A 19,692-nucleotide genomic window follows, 5' to 3' on the forward strand; every position below is an offset into this window, starting at 1 on the left:
GTTGTGTTGAAGGGAGGACCAATACGCAGCAGGAATGTGGATACTCATCTTTTTAATAAAACACGAGCAAAGCATCCACAGGAAAAAACAATAACCAATACTCACGACAAGAACAGTGTGGCATGCTAAACAAAAACAGTGCTCACAAACAACTACCCACAACCACAAAGAAAAACACACACCTGTTTATAGGACTCCCAATCAGAAGCAACTAGAAACACCTGCCTCCAATTGAGAGTCCAGCACCCAACCTACACATAGAAAACCTACCTAGAACCTACACACAACACAAACCCTCTGCCACGTCCTGACCAAAACTAATACAATTACTCCCTCTGCTGGTCAGGACGTGACAGGTATAGATATGTTGAGTATCCTGCTATGATGTCTATCACCAAGCTGGAACACTCAGAGGCCAACCCTCAGAGCCAGACTTGCAGTTGTCCGGTGTCTTAGCCTGAGATGTCTGCTGGCTCAGCTGGGTCTTTGGGATTGGAAAGGTTAATGAGGAGGTTCATCTACCTGAGGATAGAGGCATATCTGTCTGGAAGCTGTTATTTATATTATTTATAGAAACAATTGAGTGGAATAATATTTTTATCTGCGGCTTGATTTACATTGTTATTGTCTTCTTCCTTAGATTGACTGGGATCCAACTCTGGACAGATGGGTCGACAAAACTGAGCCCATGTCTGACGTATACACTTAAATTCAATTCAATTTAAAGCAGTGAAAGACTGTTGTATTTCAACTGTGAGAATGGTCCTAATAATTTAAAAACAAGCTTGCACCACCACCTCCACCGATGAAGATGTATGGATATCAGGGGAACTCTGGTAGTCTCCCCAAAGGAATAAATCCTTACTATATGAAAGGTGAATAAAGCTTTATCTCCAAGACAGTACCAAGGCTGCATATCTGGACCCTGCTTGTACTTGCTATAGCTTACATTATGGCAATTAAGGTCAAAGTGATTAAACTGCTAAGTACTTTTTGTGGGATAGGAAAAAAACAGGATTAATATGAAGAAGATGTGCTCACCAAGGGATGTAGGAGGCTTGGCTTTACCAGATGTTAAATTGTCCAATTTACCATTTGAAATGGCTAAATTGGTGAAGCATTGGGGCAAAATGGGTGCTGGCTTGGATTGGATAACAATAGAACGGGAACTAAGTTATCCTTCCACCCCTGTTGATACTCTGTTACATAGTCTTACAGGGGAGAGGTCTGTTGATACTCTGTTACATAGTCTTACAGGGGAGAGGTCTGTTGATACTGTCACATAGTCTTACAGGGGAGAGGTCTGTTGATACTCTGTCACATAGTCTTATAGGGGAGAGGTCTGTTGATACTCTGTCACATAGTCTTACAGGGGAGAGGTCTGTTGATACTCTGTTACATAGTCTTATAGGGGAGAGGTCTGTTGATACTGTCACATAGTCTTACAGGGGAGAGATCTGTTGATACTCTGGTACATAGTTTTACAGGGGAGAGGTCTGTTGATACTCTGTTACATAGTCTTACAGGGGAGAGTTCTGTTGATACTCTGTTACATAGTCTTACAGGGGAGAGGTCTGTTGATACTGTCACATAGTCTTACAGGGGAGAGGTCTGTTAATACTGTCACATAGTCTTACAGGGGAGAGGTCTGTTGATACTCTGTTACATAGTCTTACAGGGGAGAGTTCTGTTGATACTCTGTTACATAGTCTTATAGGGGAGAGGTCTGTTGATACTCTGTTACATAGTCTTACAGGGGAGAGTTCTGTTGATACTCTGTTACATAGTCTTATAGGGGAGAGGTCTGTTGATACTCTGTTACATAGTCTTACAGGGGAGAGGTCTGTTGATACTCTGTTACATAGTCTTACAGGGGAGAGGTCTGTTGATACTCTGTTACATAGTCTTACAGGGGAGAGGTCTGTTGATACTCTGTTACATAGTCTTACAGGGGAGAGGTCTGTTGATACTCTGTTACATAGTCTTACAGGGTATACTACATAGTCTTACAGGGGAGAGGTCTGTTGATACTCTGTTACATAGTCTTACAGGGGAGAGGTCTGTTGATACTCTGTTACATAGTCTTACAGGGGAGAGGTCTGTTGATACTCTGTTACATAGTCTTACAGGGGAGAGGTCTGTTGATACTCTGTTACATAGTCTTACAGGGGAGAGGTCTGTTGATACTCTGTTACATAGTCTTACAGGGGAGAGGTCTGTTGACACTGTCACATAGTCTTACAGGGGAGAGGTCTGTTGATACTCTGTTACATAGTCTTACAGGGGAGAGGTCTGTTGATACTCTATTACATAGTCTTACAGGGGAGAGGTTTGTTGATACTCTGTTACATAGTCTTACAGGGGAGAGGTCTGTTGATACTCTGTTACATAGTCTTACAGGGGAGAGGTCTGTTGATACTCTGTTACATAGTCTTACAGGGGAGAGGTCTGTTGATACTGTCACATAGTCTTACAGGGGAGAGGTCTGTTGATACTCTGTCACATAGTCTTATAGGGGAGAGGTCTGTTGATACTCTGTCACATAGTCTTACAGGGGAGAGGTCTGTTGATACTCTGTTACATAGTCTTATAGGGGAGAGGTCTGTTGATACTGTCACATAGTCTTACAGGGGAGAGATCTGTTGATACTCTGGTACATAGTTTTACAGGGGAGAGGTCTGTTGATACTCTGTTACATAGTCTTACAGGGGAGAGTTCTGTTGATACTCTGTTACATAGTCTTACAGGGGAGAGGTCTGTTGATACTCTGTTACATAGTCTTACAGGGGAGAGGTCTGTTGATACTCTGTTACATAGTCTTATAGGGGAGAGGTCTGTTGATACTCTGTTACATAGTCTTACAGGGGAGAGTTCTGTTGATACTCTGTTACATAGTCTTACAGGGGAGAGGTCTGTTGATACTCTGTTACATAGTCTTACAGGGGAGAGGTCTGTTGATACTCTGTTACATAGTCTTACAGGGGAGAGGTCTGTTGATACTCTGTTACATAGTCTTACAGGGGAGAGGTCTGTTGATACTCTGTTACATAGTCTTACAGGGGAGAGGTCTGTTGATACTGTCACATAGTCTTACAGGGGAGAGGTCTGTTGATACTCTGTCACATAGTCTTATAGGGGAGAGGTCTGTTGATACTCTGTCACATAGTCTTACAGGGGAGAGGTCTGTTGATACTCTGTTACATAGTCTTATAGGGGAGAGGTCTGTTGATACTGTCACATAGTCTTACAGGGGAGAGATCTGTTGATACTCTGGTACATAGTTTTACAGGGGAGAGGTCTGTTGATACTCTGTTACATATTCTTACAGGGGAGAGTTCTGTTGATACTCTGTTACATAGTCTTACAGGGGAGAGGTCTGTTGATACTGTCACATAGTCTTACAGGGGAGAGGTCTGTTAATACTGTCACATAGTCTTACAGGGGAGAGGTCTGTTGATACTCTGTTACATAGTCTTACAGGGGAGAGTTCTGTTGATACTCTGTTACATAGTCTTATAGGGGAGAGGTCTGTTGATACTCTGTTACATAGTCTTACAGGGGAGAGTTCTGTTGATACTCTGTTACATAGTCTTATAGGGGAGAGGTCTGTTGATACTCTGTTACATAGTCTTACAGGGGAGAGGTCTGTTGATACTCTGTTACATAGTCTTACAGGGGAGAGGTCTGTTGATACTCTGTTACATAGTCTTACAGGGGAGAGGTCTGTTGATACTCTGTTACATAGTCTTACAGGGGAGAGGTCTGTTGATACTCTGTTACATAGTCTTACAGGGGAGAGGTCTGTTGATACTCTGTTACATAGTCTTACAGGGGAGAGGTCTGTTGATACTCTGTTACATAGTCTTACAGGGGAGAGGTCTGTTGATACTCTGTTACATAGTCTTACAGGGGAGAGGTCTGTTGACACTGTCACATAGTCTTACAGGGGAGAGGTCTGTTGATACTCTGTTACATAGTCTTACAGGGGAGAGGTCTGTTGATACTCTATTACATAGTCTTACAGGGGAGAGGTTTGTTGATACTCTGTTACATAGTCTTACAGGGGAGAGGTCTGTTGATACTCTGTTACATAGTCTTACAGGGGAGAGGTCTGTTGATACTCTGTTACATAGTCTTACAGGGGAGAGGTCTGTTGATACTGTCACATAGTCTTACAGGGGAGAGGTCTGTTGATACTCTGTCACATAGTCTTATAGGGGAGAGGTCTGTTGATACTCTGTCACATAGTCTTACAGGGGAGAGGTCTGTTGATACTCTGTTACATAGTCTTATAGGGGAGAGGTCTGTTGATACTGTCACATAGTCTTACAGGGGAGAGATCTGTTGATACTCTGGTACATAGTTTTACAGGGGAGAGGTCTGTTGATACTCTGTTACATAGTCTTACAGGGGAGAGTTCTGTTGATACTCTGTTACATAGTCTTACAGGGGAGAGGTCTGTTGATACTGTCACATAGTCTTACAGGGGAGAGGTCTGTTAATACTGTCACATAGTCTTACAGGGGAGAGGTCTGTTGATACTCTGTTACATAGTCTTACAGGGGAGAGTTCTGTTGATACTCTGTTACATAGTCTTATAGGGGAGAGGTCTGTTGATACTCTGTTACATAGTCTTACAGGGGAGAGTTCTGTTGATACTCTGTTACATAGTCTTACAGGGGAGAGGTCTGTTGATACTCTGTTACATAGTCTTACAGGGGAGAGGTCTGTTGATACTCTGTTACATAGTCTTATAGGGGAGAGGTCTGTTGATACTCTGTTACATAGTCTTACAGGGGAGAGTTCTGTTGATACTCTGTTACATAGTCTTACAGGGGAGAGGTCTGTTGATACTCTGTTACATAGTCTTACAGGGGAGAGGTCTGTTGATACTCTGTTACATAGTCTTACAGGGGAGAGGTCTGTTGATACTCTGTTACATAGTCTTACAGGGGAGAGGTCTGTTGATACTCTGTTACATAGTCTTACAGGGGAGAGGTCTGTTGATACTCTGTTACATAGTCTTACAGGGGAGAGGTCTGAGCGGTATGATGGCTGCGTGGTCCCACGGTGTTTATACTTGCGTACTATTGTTTGTACAGATGAACATGGTACCTTCAGGCATTTGTAAATTGCTCCCAAGGATGAACCAGACTTGTGGAGGTCTACAATTTATTTTCCTGAGGTCTTGGCTGAGGTCTTTTCCCATGATGTCAAGCAAAGAGGCACTGAGTTTGAAGGTAGGCCTTGAAGCACACCTCCAATTGACTCAAATGATGTCAATTAGCCAATGACATTTTCTGGAATTTTCCAAGCTGTTTAAAGGCACAGTCAACTTTGTGTATGTAAACTTCTGACCCACTGGAATTGTGATACAGTGAATTAAGTGAAATAGTCTGTCTGTAAACAATTGTTGGAATAATTATGTGTCATTGTCATGCACAAAGTAGATATCCTAACCAACTTGCCAAAACTATAGTTTGTTAACAAGAAATTTGTGGAGTGGTTGAATAATGAGTTTTAATGACTCCAACCTAAGTGTATGTAAACTTCCGACTTCAACTGTATCATCTAATGAGCAAACGCTTGATAGGATTACTGGTAGAAACAAGTTGTCTGGATGTCATGCACAATGTTTTAATGCTGTACAATGTTTTTTTAATTTCTTTTTTGTAAAAAGGAAAAAATAAATAACTTTAATACTTTAAAAAAATGTAACTCTGAAATTAGATTTGAAGGTTGGAGAAATCTGGTTTTATGACACACCCAAACTGAGACTCAATAGTATGTAAAGAAGTAGAGTTTTATTAAGTGTATTTACTAAAATATACAAAACACTGACACCTGCCAATCCAGCGGCAACACAGACAAGAACAGGAAAATACAAATAGATCCACCTCCATTCTCCCAGAATAACGACCAGTAGAGCCTGAACCAGCATCTATGCTCCCAGTTAATAGCCCACCATAGGCTTTCGGCTACAGCTTCATTGGGACTGCTTGAGATGGACACAGGCGTTGAAATGTAGTTAATGGTCGTCAAATCAAAATGTAATTACGGGTGAAACATACTTTGGTAACTTTGGAGGAGACATAAAGCAGTCAAAAGCAGTACAGGAATGTTCATTGAGAAACCAACAGTGCACTGCACTGACATATTCCAGGAATCGGGCTGTATTCACTGTGATATTCAAGGTCAACTCCATGAAAGTAGAAGATAAGGAAAATGTACATTTTATAGAAAAACACAAAAGATTCTCACAATAGGCTATTCTTTCCAAACACTCACCAATGAGTAAAATGTGTTTCTCATCTCTCCGTTTGCTTCACAAATTCAAATGAACGGATAGAACAATGTTGTATACCTTGAACCCATGCGTGGTATTGGCATGATGGAGCCCTTGTAATGAAGGCTTGGTCCCCCATGATAAACCCCGTAGTAAGCCCATTTCTCAGTCCCTCCTGTTCAGCTGGTGTAGCCTGATACAAGGACCTGGAGTGGCCTTGGTTCAACCAAGCCTCTTTCACATATAGTAGACAGCTACTGTAATACCTTGAAGGTGTGGTAGTCCCTTCACCGGTTTTGCTTTCAACCCTGCTTGGAATGTACGTAGTAAATCCATTTAGTCAATGAAGTAGAATGAGCCACAATGATAAGACTGTCATTATAAAAAACGATTTGTTATTGGTCATGGTCTGTGAAAAAACAGGAAAATGGAACATCAATAATATCAACGAGTTGGATGCAGTCTTTTGTCCCTCAGATTTTCGATGTACTTGCTTATATGATAGGTGCTCTACTAATGGCTTTGTATTGCAGCCCTTTTCACAAACTTTATACTACTCACCTACTGTAGGAATTACTGTATCAAGCTCTTACCACAAACGTCAAGTTGTGATGCAGTCAACCGTTTCTGTCCTTTGGTAGTTTTCTCCAGGGAACCTGATGAGGCAGCGCTAACTTTTCAACTTCAAATTGTTAGGGTGGATGGTAGTATAGTGCAAAAAATGTAGCCCCATTAGTAAAATATAACATACAAATGAGAGTTCCAGTTTCATACCGTCAAGGACTTTAAAAACAATCTTGGTATAAGCACAAAGTTATGTTTGCAAATACCTAAGCATTCCAATCTTTCTGTGGATACAAATCCCTTGTAAAAAGTGCCCTTTAAGCTCACTCTGTAAGCCCTTCACAGGTAGAATAGCATACAATTACTTTCACTCCCTATGTTGAGGACATTGTATTTCTTAATTGTCCTTTACCTTGCAATAATGATGCATTTCCTTAAAGGAGCAATGAAATTGAGCTTCATCATAGAATGATTCTACAACATTAAAAAAACGAAATGTAATGTAAAAAAAGTCCTTCACCCAACGTTTTTGGTTACTCTGCCGTGTCATAAAGAGAATCAGGCGCCTCCACAGTGCCACCTGTCTGTTCCCTGTGGCAGTGTCTAACCATAGAATCTTGGGTCAGAATGTCTCCCTGTCACACAGCCCCTGCACAGGGGTGTCTGATCCTTTCCCAACCATTTTTAAAGGGAATGCTTCCAAAGGTCCATAACCTGCAGAGGTTCCTGTGGTTTTCCTCTTGACGACAACTGTAGCCTGTAAGATGTCCTCCAGGCCACTAGGGGTCCTCCTCCATATCGTCCAGGTTGGGCGCCATGATGAAGTGTTTTGGGTGGATCAGGCTGTGCTCGTCTGCATGCTCCTCCCAGCGCACATCATCACTCTCGTGAGTGATGTAACGCTCGCCACGCCGTGTCTCAAACTCCCTGAGGTCCAGCCATGTCTGGTAGTCCTGAGAGAGAGGGAGAGGAACAGGAGTTATAGCAGGGATCCAATACAATGTCTGCCCTTTTCTAAGTCACATTATGAAACGTGTGGGAATGTTTTGTTTGATGTGCCAGTGCACTGCTTACAGTATAAATTAGGTTAATATGTATTACCTGTAGCCAAGGATGGCTGAGGGACTTGTCCACACTGTACCGCTTCCTCATCTTCACTTGTAGGAGGTTATTAATGAGATCAGTAGCTGTAAGAGGAATAGAGATGTAATGTTAGTCTCGAATTGAGGTAGACATGCAACATCAGTGCTGTCTCTCTACCCACACGTCTGGATCTACCAGCGTGGGTTTCAGACCCTGTGGCTCTTTGACGTGTGGTTTACATGATTCACTGACAAATCTCTCTGCAGCCCCATCTAAATATCCCCCACATAGGCCTACACTACTGTATATGAGAAATCATAGTTCAACTTGGTGGGGGGGGGGGCCCAGGACCCGAGTTTGCAAAACCCTTGTCCTACAGCAGGAAATGTGAATTATTATGTGGATTATAATTAATGGACATTTTTGTAGTGGTTGATAGATTTTTTTGTAAGGGAAAATCAAGTCAGAAATGTCAAAGTGGAAAATATAAACTTTAGAAGCCTTTTTAAACCTCAAATACACTACTAGTTTTAAATGTCAGGAAAGTTCTCCTGCAACAGGGCGATCAAATTAAGATCCTACATCTGTAGTTACGTTACACACTTTACAGAGATGTGTGTCGTCACTTAGCATTCATACATTTAAATATTATTAAACAGCCTGCCTTCCTTCCTTCATACCTTCTGCAGAGATCTCCTTCCATGGCTGGGGTGGGTACATGAATGCAGCGTTCTGGATCTGATCGTTAATGTCCTCGTCCTCGTTGAAGGGGAAGGTGCCACTAAGGCTGACGTAAATGATGACCCCCACTGACCACATGTCCAAGGAGCGGTTGTAGCCCTTACTACGCAGCACCTCTGGGGCCAGGTAGGCTGGGGTACCCACCACCGAACGCCTGAACGACTTCTCACCGATGATACGGGCAAAGCCAAAGTCACACAGTTTAACCTGCCAGGACAAAAACAAACACACACATGAGAATGCTACATTGTCTCCTCCACACATTTTATACACATACAATAAATATTTTACTACAAAGACTACTGGTTGTTACCTGAGGGAAGGGTTCTGCTGAGGCCAGCAGCACATTCTCAGGCTTCAGGTCACAGTGGACGATGTTCTTGAAATGCAGATGTCTCAAAGCCACCAGGATCTGTTACAGAACATAGCCCAAAGCCCATGGGTTAGCTATATCAAACCACATCATACCACACAACGACCCATTCATATAACCTTATGGACTCACTCATAAAATATGTGTAAATAATGGGAGTTGCATTAGTATTTTGGTAGTTAACTAAACTATTTCTAGGTTGGTCACTTTCTTAGGTTCCTTATGGAGACATGATCTCATCTCTGCTGTAGTTGCTACCGCTGCACGCATGTTTATCTGTGGTCCTCTAACCACTCCACACTGCTGCCTGACTCCTGACTTTGACAAAGTCCTGATAAACCACATCAGAGCCAGGCCTGCTGCTAACTGTCATGTGCAGCTCCATGCCTAATGGACCAGCTCGTGTTTGGCCCCGGGGCCCCTCTCTTCTAATTAGCCCACAGACCAGAGCAGAGCAGCGCACCACTACGCCACCGCAGGCTGTAATCCACCGGGAGGGACACGGCGATGATGCCATCCAGACCAGCGCACCCAGTAAACAATCCCCCCCATATCCACACACCGCAAGAATAAATAGGCCCGGGGTTGAGTCTACTACAGATTATATAAAGAAAGGGAGAGGGAGGAAAAGAGGGAGAAAGAAAGTGAGCAAGGACAGAGAGATGGAGGGGGAGTTAGAGATGAGATAAGAGAAAAGTAGAGCAAGCAAGAATGGGAGAAAGAGACAGACCTGTGTGACCAGGAACTTGGTGACGCGTTCTGGGAGCTTGCTCTTCTCACTGGACAGGATCATCTCCAGCATGTCTCCATGGAGCTTCTCCATGACAACAAACACCCTCTCTGGCGTCTCGAACATACACTCCAGGTTGACGATGCCAGGATGGTGAAGGTTCTAAACGAGGGAGCAAACCTCAGAGTCAACATTCTATACCGTACCATATTTCAGTGTCACCGTTTGAAACTCAACAAGAATGACTACTGTATTAAAAACAAAAAATAGTGTTAAGTGAGAAGTAGGGATTTGTCTGAAGCTGAAAAAGCAAGGAAATACACGAGCACCACAATGCCTACTTCACCCATGCTCTACCAAGGTTTTCCAGCACACAGCTTTGACCTACTACAGTAGTTACGTTGGTCTATTGTACTTCAAACTATGTGGAGGCAGGTTGCTTAGGATTCAAACCTTTTCAAACAGCCTAATTCATACTCTTAGAGGAGGTGCTCCCCCAATAATGTGATTTGTACCACATACAATTTAAAGTATTGGATTCTTCACACACCATACTAATCCCAGTCCGCTACCTTTTTCAATCGTTTTAAAATTATATGAAAGCATACTTTGAGCAAGTTTTTATGCTTGTATTAATGTGATGCCTGCCTGTATTTCCTTAAACCTTTATTTTATCACAACAGTTGTAGTGTGTTGTAGTGTGTTGAGCACTGTCACTTGGCCTTCCCTGTAGCTCAGTTGGTAGAGCATGGTGTTTGCAACACCAGGGTTGTGGGTTCCATTCCCACGGGGTGCCAGCATGGATTTTTTTTTAAATTTTTTTTTAACATTTATGAAATGAAATGTATGCATTCACTACTGTAAGTCACTCTGGATAAGAGCGTCTGCTAAAATGACGTAAATGTAAATATATACAGGTCTATAGAGCCTGTCTGCATTCCTGATTTCTGTAACCGTTAGCTTACCTGTGTAATATTTACATAAGCTCAGAAACACTTGTTTTGCAAACATAGTTCAGTTTTATCAATTGCCGTGCTGATCAATGGGCAGGTTATTACCTCTGTCAAATGACTATGTACCTTAAAGTTGTATGTATTTGTATTTATTTTTGCAATAAAGATGGTGACGCTACAATAATACACATTTACAATAGGCCAATATCTAAATATACATACAGCCTAATGAGATACAGTGCATTCGGAAAGTATTCAGACCCCTTGACTTTATCCACATTTTGTTACGTTACAGCCTTATTCTAAAATTGATAAAACCGTTTTTTCCCTTCATCAATCTACACAATATACCCAATAATAACAAAGCAAAAACTGGTTTTTAGAAATGTTTGCAAATGTATTAGAAAAAAACAAAATACAGAAACATTTACATAAGTATTCAGACCCTTTACTCAGTACTGTCCCGTTCTGTGAGCTCGTCCCGTTCTTGCTCCTAGACGTTTCCACATCACAATAACAGCACTTATAGTTGACCGGGGCAGCTCTAGCAGGGAAGACATTGGATGAACTGACTTGTTGGAAAGGTGGCATGCTATCACTTTGCTCTTCAGTAAGGCCGTTCTACTGCCAATGTTTGTCTATGGAGATTGCATGGCAGTGTGCTTGATTTTATACAACTGTCAGCAACAGGTGTGGCTGAAATAGCATAATCCACTAATTTGAAGGGGTGTCCACACACAGTACCAGTCAAACGTTGTTCTTATTTTTACTATTTTCCACATTGTAGAATAATAGTGAAGACATCAAAATTATGAAATAACACACATGGAATCATGTAGTAACCAAAAAAGTGTTAAACAAATCAAAGTATATTTTATTTATGAGGTTCTTCAAAGTAGCCAACCTTTCACTTGATGACAGCTTGGCATTCTCTCAACCAATTTCATGAGGTAGTCACCTGGAATGCATTTCAATTAACTGGTGTGCCTTGTTAAAAGTTCATTTGTAGAATTTCTTTCCTTCTTAATGCGTTTAAGTCAATCAGTTGTGTTGTGACAAGGTAGGGGTGGTATACAGAAGATAGCCATATTTGGTAAAAGACCAAGTCCACATTATGGCAAGAACAGCTCAAATAAGCAAAGAGAAACAACAGTCCATCATTACTTTAAGACATGAAGGTCAGTCAATACAGAACATTTCAAGAACTTTTGAAGTTTCTTCAAGTTCAGTCGCAAAAAACATCAAGCGCCATGATGAAACTGGCTCTCATGAGGACCACCACAGGAAAGGAAGACCCAGAGTTACCTCTGCTGCAGAGGATAGGAGTTAACTGCACCTCAGATTGCAGCCCAAATAAATGCTTCACGGAGTTCAAGTAACAGACACATCTCCACATCAACTGTTCAAAGGAGACTGCGTGAATCAGGCCTTCATGGTCAAATTGCTGCAAAGAAACCACTGCTAAAGGACACCAATAAGAAGAAGAGACTTGCATGGGCAAAGAAACACAAGCAATGGACATTAGACCAGTGGAAATCTGTCCTTTGAGATTTTTGGTTCCAACCGCAGTGTCTTCGTGAGACGCAGAGTAGATCTCCACATGTTTGGTTCCCACCGTGAAGCATGGAGGAGGTGGTGTGATGATGAGGGGATGCTGGTGAAACTGTCTGATTTATTTAGAATTCAAGGCACACTTAACCAGCATGGCTACCACAGCATTCTGCAGCAATACGCCATCCCATCTGGTTTGCGCTTAGTGGGACTATCATTTCTTTTTCAACAGGACAATGACCTAAAACACACCTCCAGATTGTGTAATGGCTATTTGACCAAGGAGAGTGATGGAGTGCTGCATCGGATGACCTGGCTTCCACAATCACCCGACCTCAACCCAATTGAGACGGTTTGGGATGAGTTGGACCGCAGAGTGAAGGAAAAGCAGCCAACAAGTGCTCAGCATATGTGGGAACTCCTTCGAGACTGTTGGAAAAGCATTCCAGGTGAAGCTGGTTGAGATAATGCCAAGAGTTTGCAAAGCTACAAATCAAGGAAAAGGGTGGCTACTCCGGGCCAAAGAGTTCAATCTTGGTTTCATCAGACCAGAGAATCTTGTTTCTCATGGTCTGAGCGTCTTTAGGTGCCTTTTGGAAAACACCAAGTGGGCTGTCGTGTGCTTCCGTCTGGCCACTCTACCATAAAGGCCTAATTGGTGGAGTGCTGCAGAGATGGTTGTCCTTCTGGAAGGTTCTCCCATCTCCACAGAGGAACTTCTAGAGCTCTGTCAGAGTCACCATCGGGTGCTTGCTCACCTCCCTGACCAAGGCCCTTCTGCCCCGATTGTTCAGTTTGGTCAGGCGGCCAGCTCTAGGAAGAGTCTTGGTGGTTCCAAACTTATATTTAAGAATGATGGAAGCTACTGTGTTCTTGGGGACCACCAATGCTGCAGAAATGTTTTGGTACCCTTCCCCAGATCTGTGCCTCGACACAATCCTGTTTCGGAGCTCTATGGACAATTCCTTTGACCTCACAGCTTAGTTTTTGCTCTGACATGCACTGTCAACTGTGGGACCTTTTATAGACAGGTGTGAGCCTTTCCAAATCATGTCCAATCAATTGAATTTACCACAGGTGGACTCCAAAAAAGTTGTATACACATCTCAAGGATGATCAATGGAAACAGGATGCACCTGAGCTCAATTTTGAGCCTCATAACAAAAGGTATGTATACTTATGTAAATAAGGTATTTCTGTTTTTTCAGTTTTAATGAATTTGCTACAATTTTAAAAAACCTGTTTTTGATTTGTCATTATGGGGTATTGTGTGTAGATTGCTGAGGAAATTGTTTTATTTAATCAATTTTAGAATAAGGCTGTGACCACTTCCCTTTTTCCACATTTTGTTACTTTAGACTTATTCTAAAATGGATTAAATATTTGTTTCCTCATCAATCTACCACAATACTCCATAATGAGAAAGCAAAAACAGGTTTTTAGAAATTGTTGCAAATGTATTAAAAACAAAAATATAATGTGTGTGTGTATAGACAGCACAATGCCACAGATGGCTCAATATATATATATATTAGTTGAAGTCGAAAGTTTACATACCCTTAGGTTAGAGTCATTACAACTTGTTTTTCAACCACTCCACAAATTTCTTGTTAACAAACTATAGTTTTGGCAAGTCGGTCAGGACATCTACTTTGTGCATGACACAAGTAATTTTTCCAACAATTGTTTACTGACAGAATATTTCACTAAATCACAATGTATTTCAAGGCCTACCTTCAAACTCAGTGCCTCTTTGCTTGACATCATGGGAAAATCAAAAGAAATCAGCCAAGACCTCAAGAAAATAAATAAATAGTAGACCTCCACAATTTACAAACGCCTGAATGTACCACGTTCATCTGTACAAACAATAGTACACAAGTATAAACACCATGGGACCACGCAGCCGTCAAACCGCTCAGGAAGGAGACTCGTTCTGTCTCCTAGAGATGAACGTACTTTGGTGCGAAAAGTGCAAATCAATCCCAGAACAACAGCAAAGGACCTTGTGAAGATGCTGGAGGAAACAGGTACAAAAGTATCTATATCCACAGTAAAACGAGTCCTATAGCGACATAACCTGAAAGGCCGCTCAGCAAGGAAGAAGACACTGCTCCAAAACCGACATAAAAAAGCCAGACTACGGTTTGCAACTGCACATGGGGACAAAGATCATACTTTTTGGAGAAATGTCCTCTGGTGAATGAAACAAAAATAGAACTGTTTGGCCATAATGACCATCGTTATGTTTGGAGGAAAAAGAGGGAGGCTTGTAAGCCTTAGAACACCATCCCAACTGTGAAGTATGGGGGTGGCAGCATCATGTTGTGGGGGTGCTTTGCTGCAGGTGGGACTGGTGCACTTTACAAAATAGATGGCATCAAAATTATGTGGATATATTGAAGCAACATCTCAAGACATCGGTCAGGAAGTTAAAGCTTGGTCACAAATGAGTCTTCCAAATGGACAATGACCCCAAGCATACTTCCAAAGTTGTGTCAAAATGGCTTAAGGACAACAAAGTCAAGGTATTGGCGTGGCCATCACAAAGCCCTGACCTCAATCCTATTGACAATTTGTTGGCAGAACTGAAAAAGTGTGTGCGAGCAAGGAGACCTACAAACATGACTCAGCTACACCAGCTCTGTCAGGAGGAATGTGCCAAAATTTACCCAACTTATTGTGGGAAGCTTGTGGAAGGCTACCCGAAATGTTTGACCTAAGTTAAACAATTTAAAGGCAATGCTACCAAATACTAATTGAGTGTAAGTAAATTTCTGACCCACTGGGAATGTGATGAAAGAAATAAAAGCTGAAAGAAATCATTCTCGCTACTATTATTCTGACATTTCACATTCTTAAAATAAAGTGGCGATCCTAACTGACCTAAGACGGGGAATTTTTACTTGGATTAAATGTCAGGAATTGTGAAAAACCGAGTTTAAATGTATTTGGCTAAGGTGTATGTAAACTTCCGACTTCAACTGTATATTATTCTAATAGAGGCCCAGTTTCCCAAAAGCATCTTAAGGCTAACTTCATCATTAGAACCTTTGTAGGCACATTGTTAAATCTCAGAGCTGTTTCCCAAAACCATCATTACTACAGTTGCACTTGAAAACACTCGTTATTTACAGACTGCCTCAGACCACTTATAGAACAGCTAACCGGATCTCCGCTAAACATAGAATCAAGATGTTTATCTGTCTCTCTGTGACTGCCAATAACATATGTGAGAACTCCTTCAAGACCGTTGGAAAAGCATTCCTCATGAAGTTGGTTGAGAGAATGCCAAGAGTGTGCTAAGCTGTCATCAAGGCAAAGGGTGGCTACTTTTTTATTTATTTTTTATTTTATTTATTTATTTAACCTTTATTTAACCAGGTAGGCAAGTTGAGAACAAGTTCTCATTTACAATTGCGACCTGGACAAGATAAAGCAAAGCAGTTCGACACATACAACAACACAGAGTTACACATGGAGTAAAACAAATATACAGTCAATAATACAGTAGAAAAATAAGTCTATATACAATGTGAGCAAATGAGGTGAGATAAGGGAGGTAAAGGCAAAAAAAGGCCATGGTGGCAAAGTAAATACAATATAGCAAGTAAAACACTGGAATGGTAGATTTGTAGTGGAAGAAAGTGCAAAGTAGAAATAGAAATAATGGGGTGCAAAGGAGCAAAAATAAATAAATAAATAAATACAGTAGGGGAAGCGGTAGTTGTTTGGGCTAAATTATAGATGGGCTATGTACAGGTGCAGTGATCTGTGAGCTGCTCTGACAGCTGGTGCTTAAAGCACTTTGAAGAACTTTGAAGAATCCATATATGTTATTTTGTGAAGAATGATTCCATGTGTGTTATTTCATAGTTTTGATGTCTTCACTATTATTCTACAATGTAGAAAATAGTAAAAATAATGAAAAACCCTGGAATGACTAGGTGTGTCCAAACTTTTGAATGGTACTGTACATCTTTTAAACTTCCTAAAAATGCATATATTCACCTTTCATTCAGAACCTAAAATTAACCTAACTTCAATGTCTGAAAAATACATATTTTAAATGTAAATTTGCTTACTGGGTTCAAATTTATTGGTAACATACTGAAAAGTAACTTGACACCGTTGATCAGTCAGCGCAAATTTTGATTAAAATGGCATGAAGAAAATTTGATTGATGACAAAGGAGGCAGTGTACTGAATTAATGCGTCATAAGGTAAGAGCTTGGGTTTGTTCTGGATGCTCTAACAGCGTCGTCTCAGTCTCGTGTGTTGATCTAGCTAATTGTGTTCACTTACTACAATGCACAGCCCATGCGCTACTTGCATGTGCATTGGCCGGGTTTAGATTCAACAGCTAGCAAGACAATTTGTTTTATCAACTACAGTTTGTGTTGTGAGAGGCTGGTCTTGGTTGATGAAATGTAGCTTAGCTAGCAGTTGTTTGTGCTGAAACTGACATCTGGCTCCACATGATGCTAGCTAGCCAGTTGGACAGTAACATGCCTGAGTAGCGTGGCAGTTTCCCAGTTAGCAGCGTTTCCCAAAGTTCAAAAAGTTTGATGTTGACAAACTTTACTTAGCTAGCCAGCTTTGCTTTATGGAAGAATGTAGCTATCTATGATATATTATCAACATTGCGTTATGGTCTACGATCTATAAAGCTATGTTACAGTCTCGTTGGCGTGTACCTGTAGCTACTGGCTATAGCAGCGGGGACGTTTGCTAGCTTACTTGTTTGTGCTCTGATTTAGTCCAATATACCTAGCTAGCTAGCTTCCTTTGCTTGTAGCTTGATTATCATCCGACTGGTGTTAGCTAGCTAGCTGTTGCGCAGCAACCGAGTTGCTGGTCCCGGTTTTAGAAATCTGAGATTCGTAAAATATATTAGCAGTGTCAGAAAATATATTAGCAGTGTCAGAAAATATATTAGCAGTGTCATAAATGCTACAGAAAGGTAGCACATCGTTGGTTCTCTATTGGCATGTGAGAGTGATAAATTCTACATTTAATTTAAAAAAATTGCCCTACAAACGCATTCAGTCCAAAAAGTGGCAAGTCTAATGTTCTCTTTATGGACGCTGTAATCAGACGCCTAGATATTGAGCTAGGTTTGGGCAATACATTTAATTTTTTCCTAATGCTAACGACTGTGTTAAAAATCCGGTATGTGGTTCTCGGTAGCTTCAATCAATCCCTACTACAGTCGGCTATAATACATCTGACTGGTACGACATGTTCTATGTGTTACCTGGAGAATGGCCACTTCATTCCTCAGTTGGCTCTCCTGCTTGGTAGGGAACCTCATTTTGTCAATCACCTTGATGGCAACATCTCTTCCAGTCTTTCTGTGTTTCCCTGCCAACAGAAATAAATAAGTGTGTAACCGTGTACATACACTATATATAAAAAAAGTATTTGGACACCCGTTGCTGATAGGTGTAAAAACAATCAAGCACACAGCCATGCAAAAATCTCCATAGACAAACACTGGCAATAAAATGGCATTACTGAACAGCTCAGGGACTTTAAACGTGGCACCACAATAGGATGCCACCTGTTCAACAAGTCAGTTCGTCAAATTTCTGCCCTGCTAGAGCTGCCTCGGTCAACTGTAAGTGCTGTTATTATGAAGTGGAAACGTCTAGGAGCAACAACGGCTCATCCACGAAGTGGTAGGCCACACAAGCTCACAGAACGGGACAGCCGAGTGCTGAAGCACGTAAAAATCGTCTGTCCTCAGTTGCAACACTCATTACTGAGTTCCAAACTGCCCCTGGAAGCAACGTCAGCACAATAACTGTTTGTCGGGAGCTTCATGAAATGGGTTTCCATGGCTGAGCGCAAGCTTAAGATCACCATGTGCAATGCTAAGTGTCAGCTGGAGTGGTGTAAAGCTCACCGCCATTGGACTCTGGAGCAGTGGAAACACGCTCTCTGGAGTGATGAATCACGGTTCACCATCTGGCAGTCCGACGGACGAATCTGGGTTTGGCGGATGCCAGGAGAACGCTACCTGCCCGAATGCATAGTGCCAACTGTAAAGTTTGATATGAGAGGGATAATGGTCTGGGGCTGTTTTTCATGTTTCGGGTTAGCCCACTTAGTTCCAGTGAAGGGAAATCGTAATGCTACAGCATACAATGACATTGTAGGCTTTTCTGTGCTTCCAACTTTGTGGCAAAAGTTTTGGGAAGTCCCTTTCCTGTTTCAGCATGACAATGCCCCCATGCACAAATCAAGGTCCATACAGAAATAGTTTGTTGAGATCGGTGTGGAAGAACTTGACTGGCCTGCACAGAGCCCTGACCTCAACCTGACCTCGAACACCTTTGTGATGAATTGGAATGCAGACTGTGAGCCAGGCCTAATCGCCCAACATCAGTGCCTGACCTCACTAATGCTCTTGTGGCTGAATGGATGCATGTCCCAAATGCAATGTTCCAACATTTAATGGATAGTCTTCCCAGAACAGTGGAGGCTGTTATAGCAGCAAAGGGGGACTAAATCCATATTAATGGCCACGATTTTGGAATGAGATGTTCGACGAGCAGGTGTCCACATACTTTTGGTCATGTAGTGTATATACAGTATCATAAAGATTGATATGTTTTGGTTTGGGTTGAGAGAATACAATTAATCAAAACATGGATATCCAGGCACATACCTCCATACACAATCCCAAACTGACCAGATCCTAGAACCTCGTCAGAGAAGATCTGGTACACCGAGCTGATATCCTACAGAGTGGAAAACGTTTTAGTATTACTAAAGTTTATTACATCTATTCGTAAAGGGTAATGCTAGTGCTAATACACATTTAACTGTGGGTTTACACTGCTATATGTTTACACTGCTATATCATCAATTGAATAGATGCCGTTGTATTGGTATGGTTTTTGAGATGCCAAATAGGTCACTTTCACTCAATGCAGAAGTATAGCACACATTAATATCCCCATTTCCCATAACAAGGGTATCTGTGACTGTCTTTTTTAAATATATATATTTTTTTCATACAGTTTACATGCAGTGTTTAATGGTCAATGAAGAATGCAGAAGTAAAAGAGGAAAATGTATGACTGCACACACGCACATACAGAGAAATTGTGCAAGATTGTCCGTAAAAGTTACCATACTCACCACATTCTCCTTTATCTGGCAGTTCGACACAGATATGCTGACAGACAACTCCTGTTCTGGTGGAGGAAACAAAAGTTTTCACTTTAAACAGTACAAATGCACAAAGTACTCAATGTATACCTAACTTATCAAAAACAGAGATACATTTCTCATGTTTTCATGTCCTTAAAGCCTATCACAGCTGCTTGGACTACACACAGCAGATACAATAATGACCCTTTCAAATTGATTAGGAAAGATATGTGTTATTGAACGGCATAAC

General features: G+C 41.5%; 1 protein-coding gene across 4 annotated transcripts in view; it reads right to left on the reverse strand.

Annotated features, from left to right (window-relative positions):
* Positions 1-5,782: 5,782 nt before the first annotated feature.
* The window catches only part of LOC115172746 (serine/threonine-protein kinase D3), a 67,799-nt gene continuing 53,889 nt past the window's right edge, over positions 5,783-19,692 (reverse strand). For all 4 annotated transcript variants that reach the window (XM_029730468.1, XM_029730466.1, XM_029730465.1 and 1 more), the window contains 8 exons: positions 19,431-19,486; positions 18,955-19,027; positions 17,539-17,645; positions 9,778-9,939; positions 8,988-9,086; positions 8,614-8,881; positions 7,952-8,037; positions 5,783-7,803 (listed from right to left, as the gene is read on the reverse strand). In XM_029730468.1, coding sequence (XP_029586328.1) covers positions 7,630-7,803; positions 7,952-8,037; positions 8,614-8,881; positions 8,988-9,086; positions 9,778-9,939; positions 17,539-17,645; positions 18,955-19,027; positions 19,431-19,486 — 1,025 coding nt within the window. In that variant the 3' untranslated portion in view covers positions 5,783-7,629. The remainder of the gene's footprint in view (positions 7,804-7,951; positions 8,038-8,613; positions 8,882-8,987; positions 9,087-9,777; positions 9,940-17,538; positions 17,646-18,954; positions 19,028-19,430; positions 19,487-19,692) is intronic.

The sequence above is a fragment of the Salmo trutta genome, chromosome 33, assembly GCF_901001165.1.
Source record: "Salmo trutta chromosome 33, fSalTru1.1, whole genome shotgun sequence".
NCBI lineage: Eukaryota > Metazoa > Chordata > Actinopteri > Salmoniformes > Salmonidae > Salmo > Salmo trutta.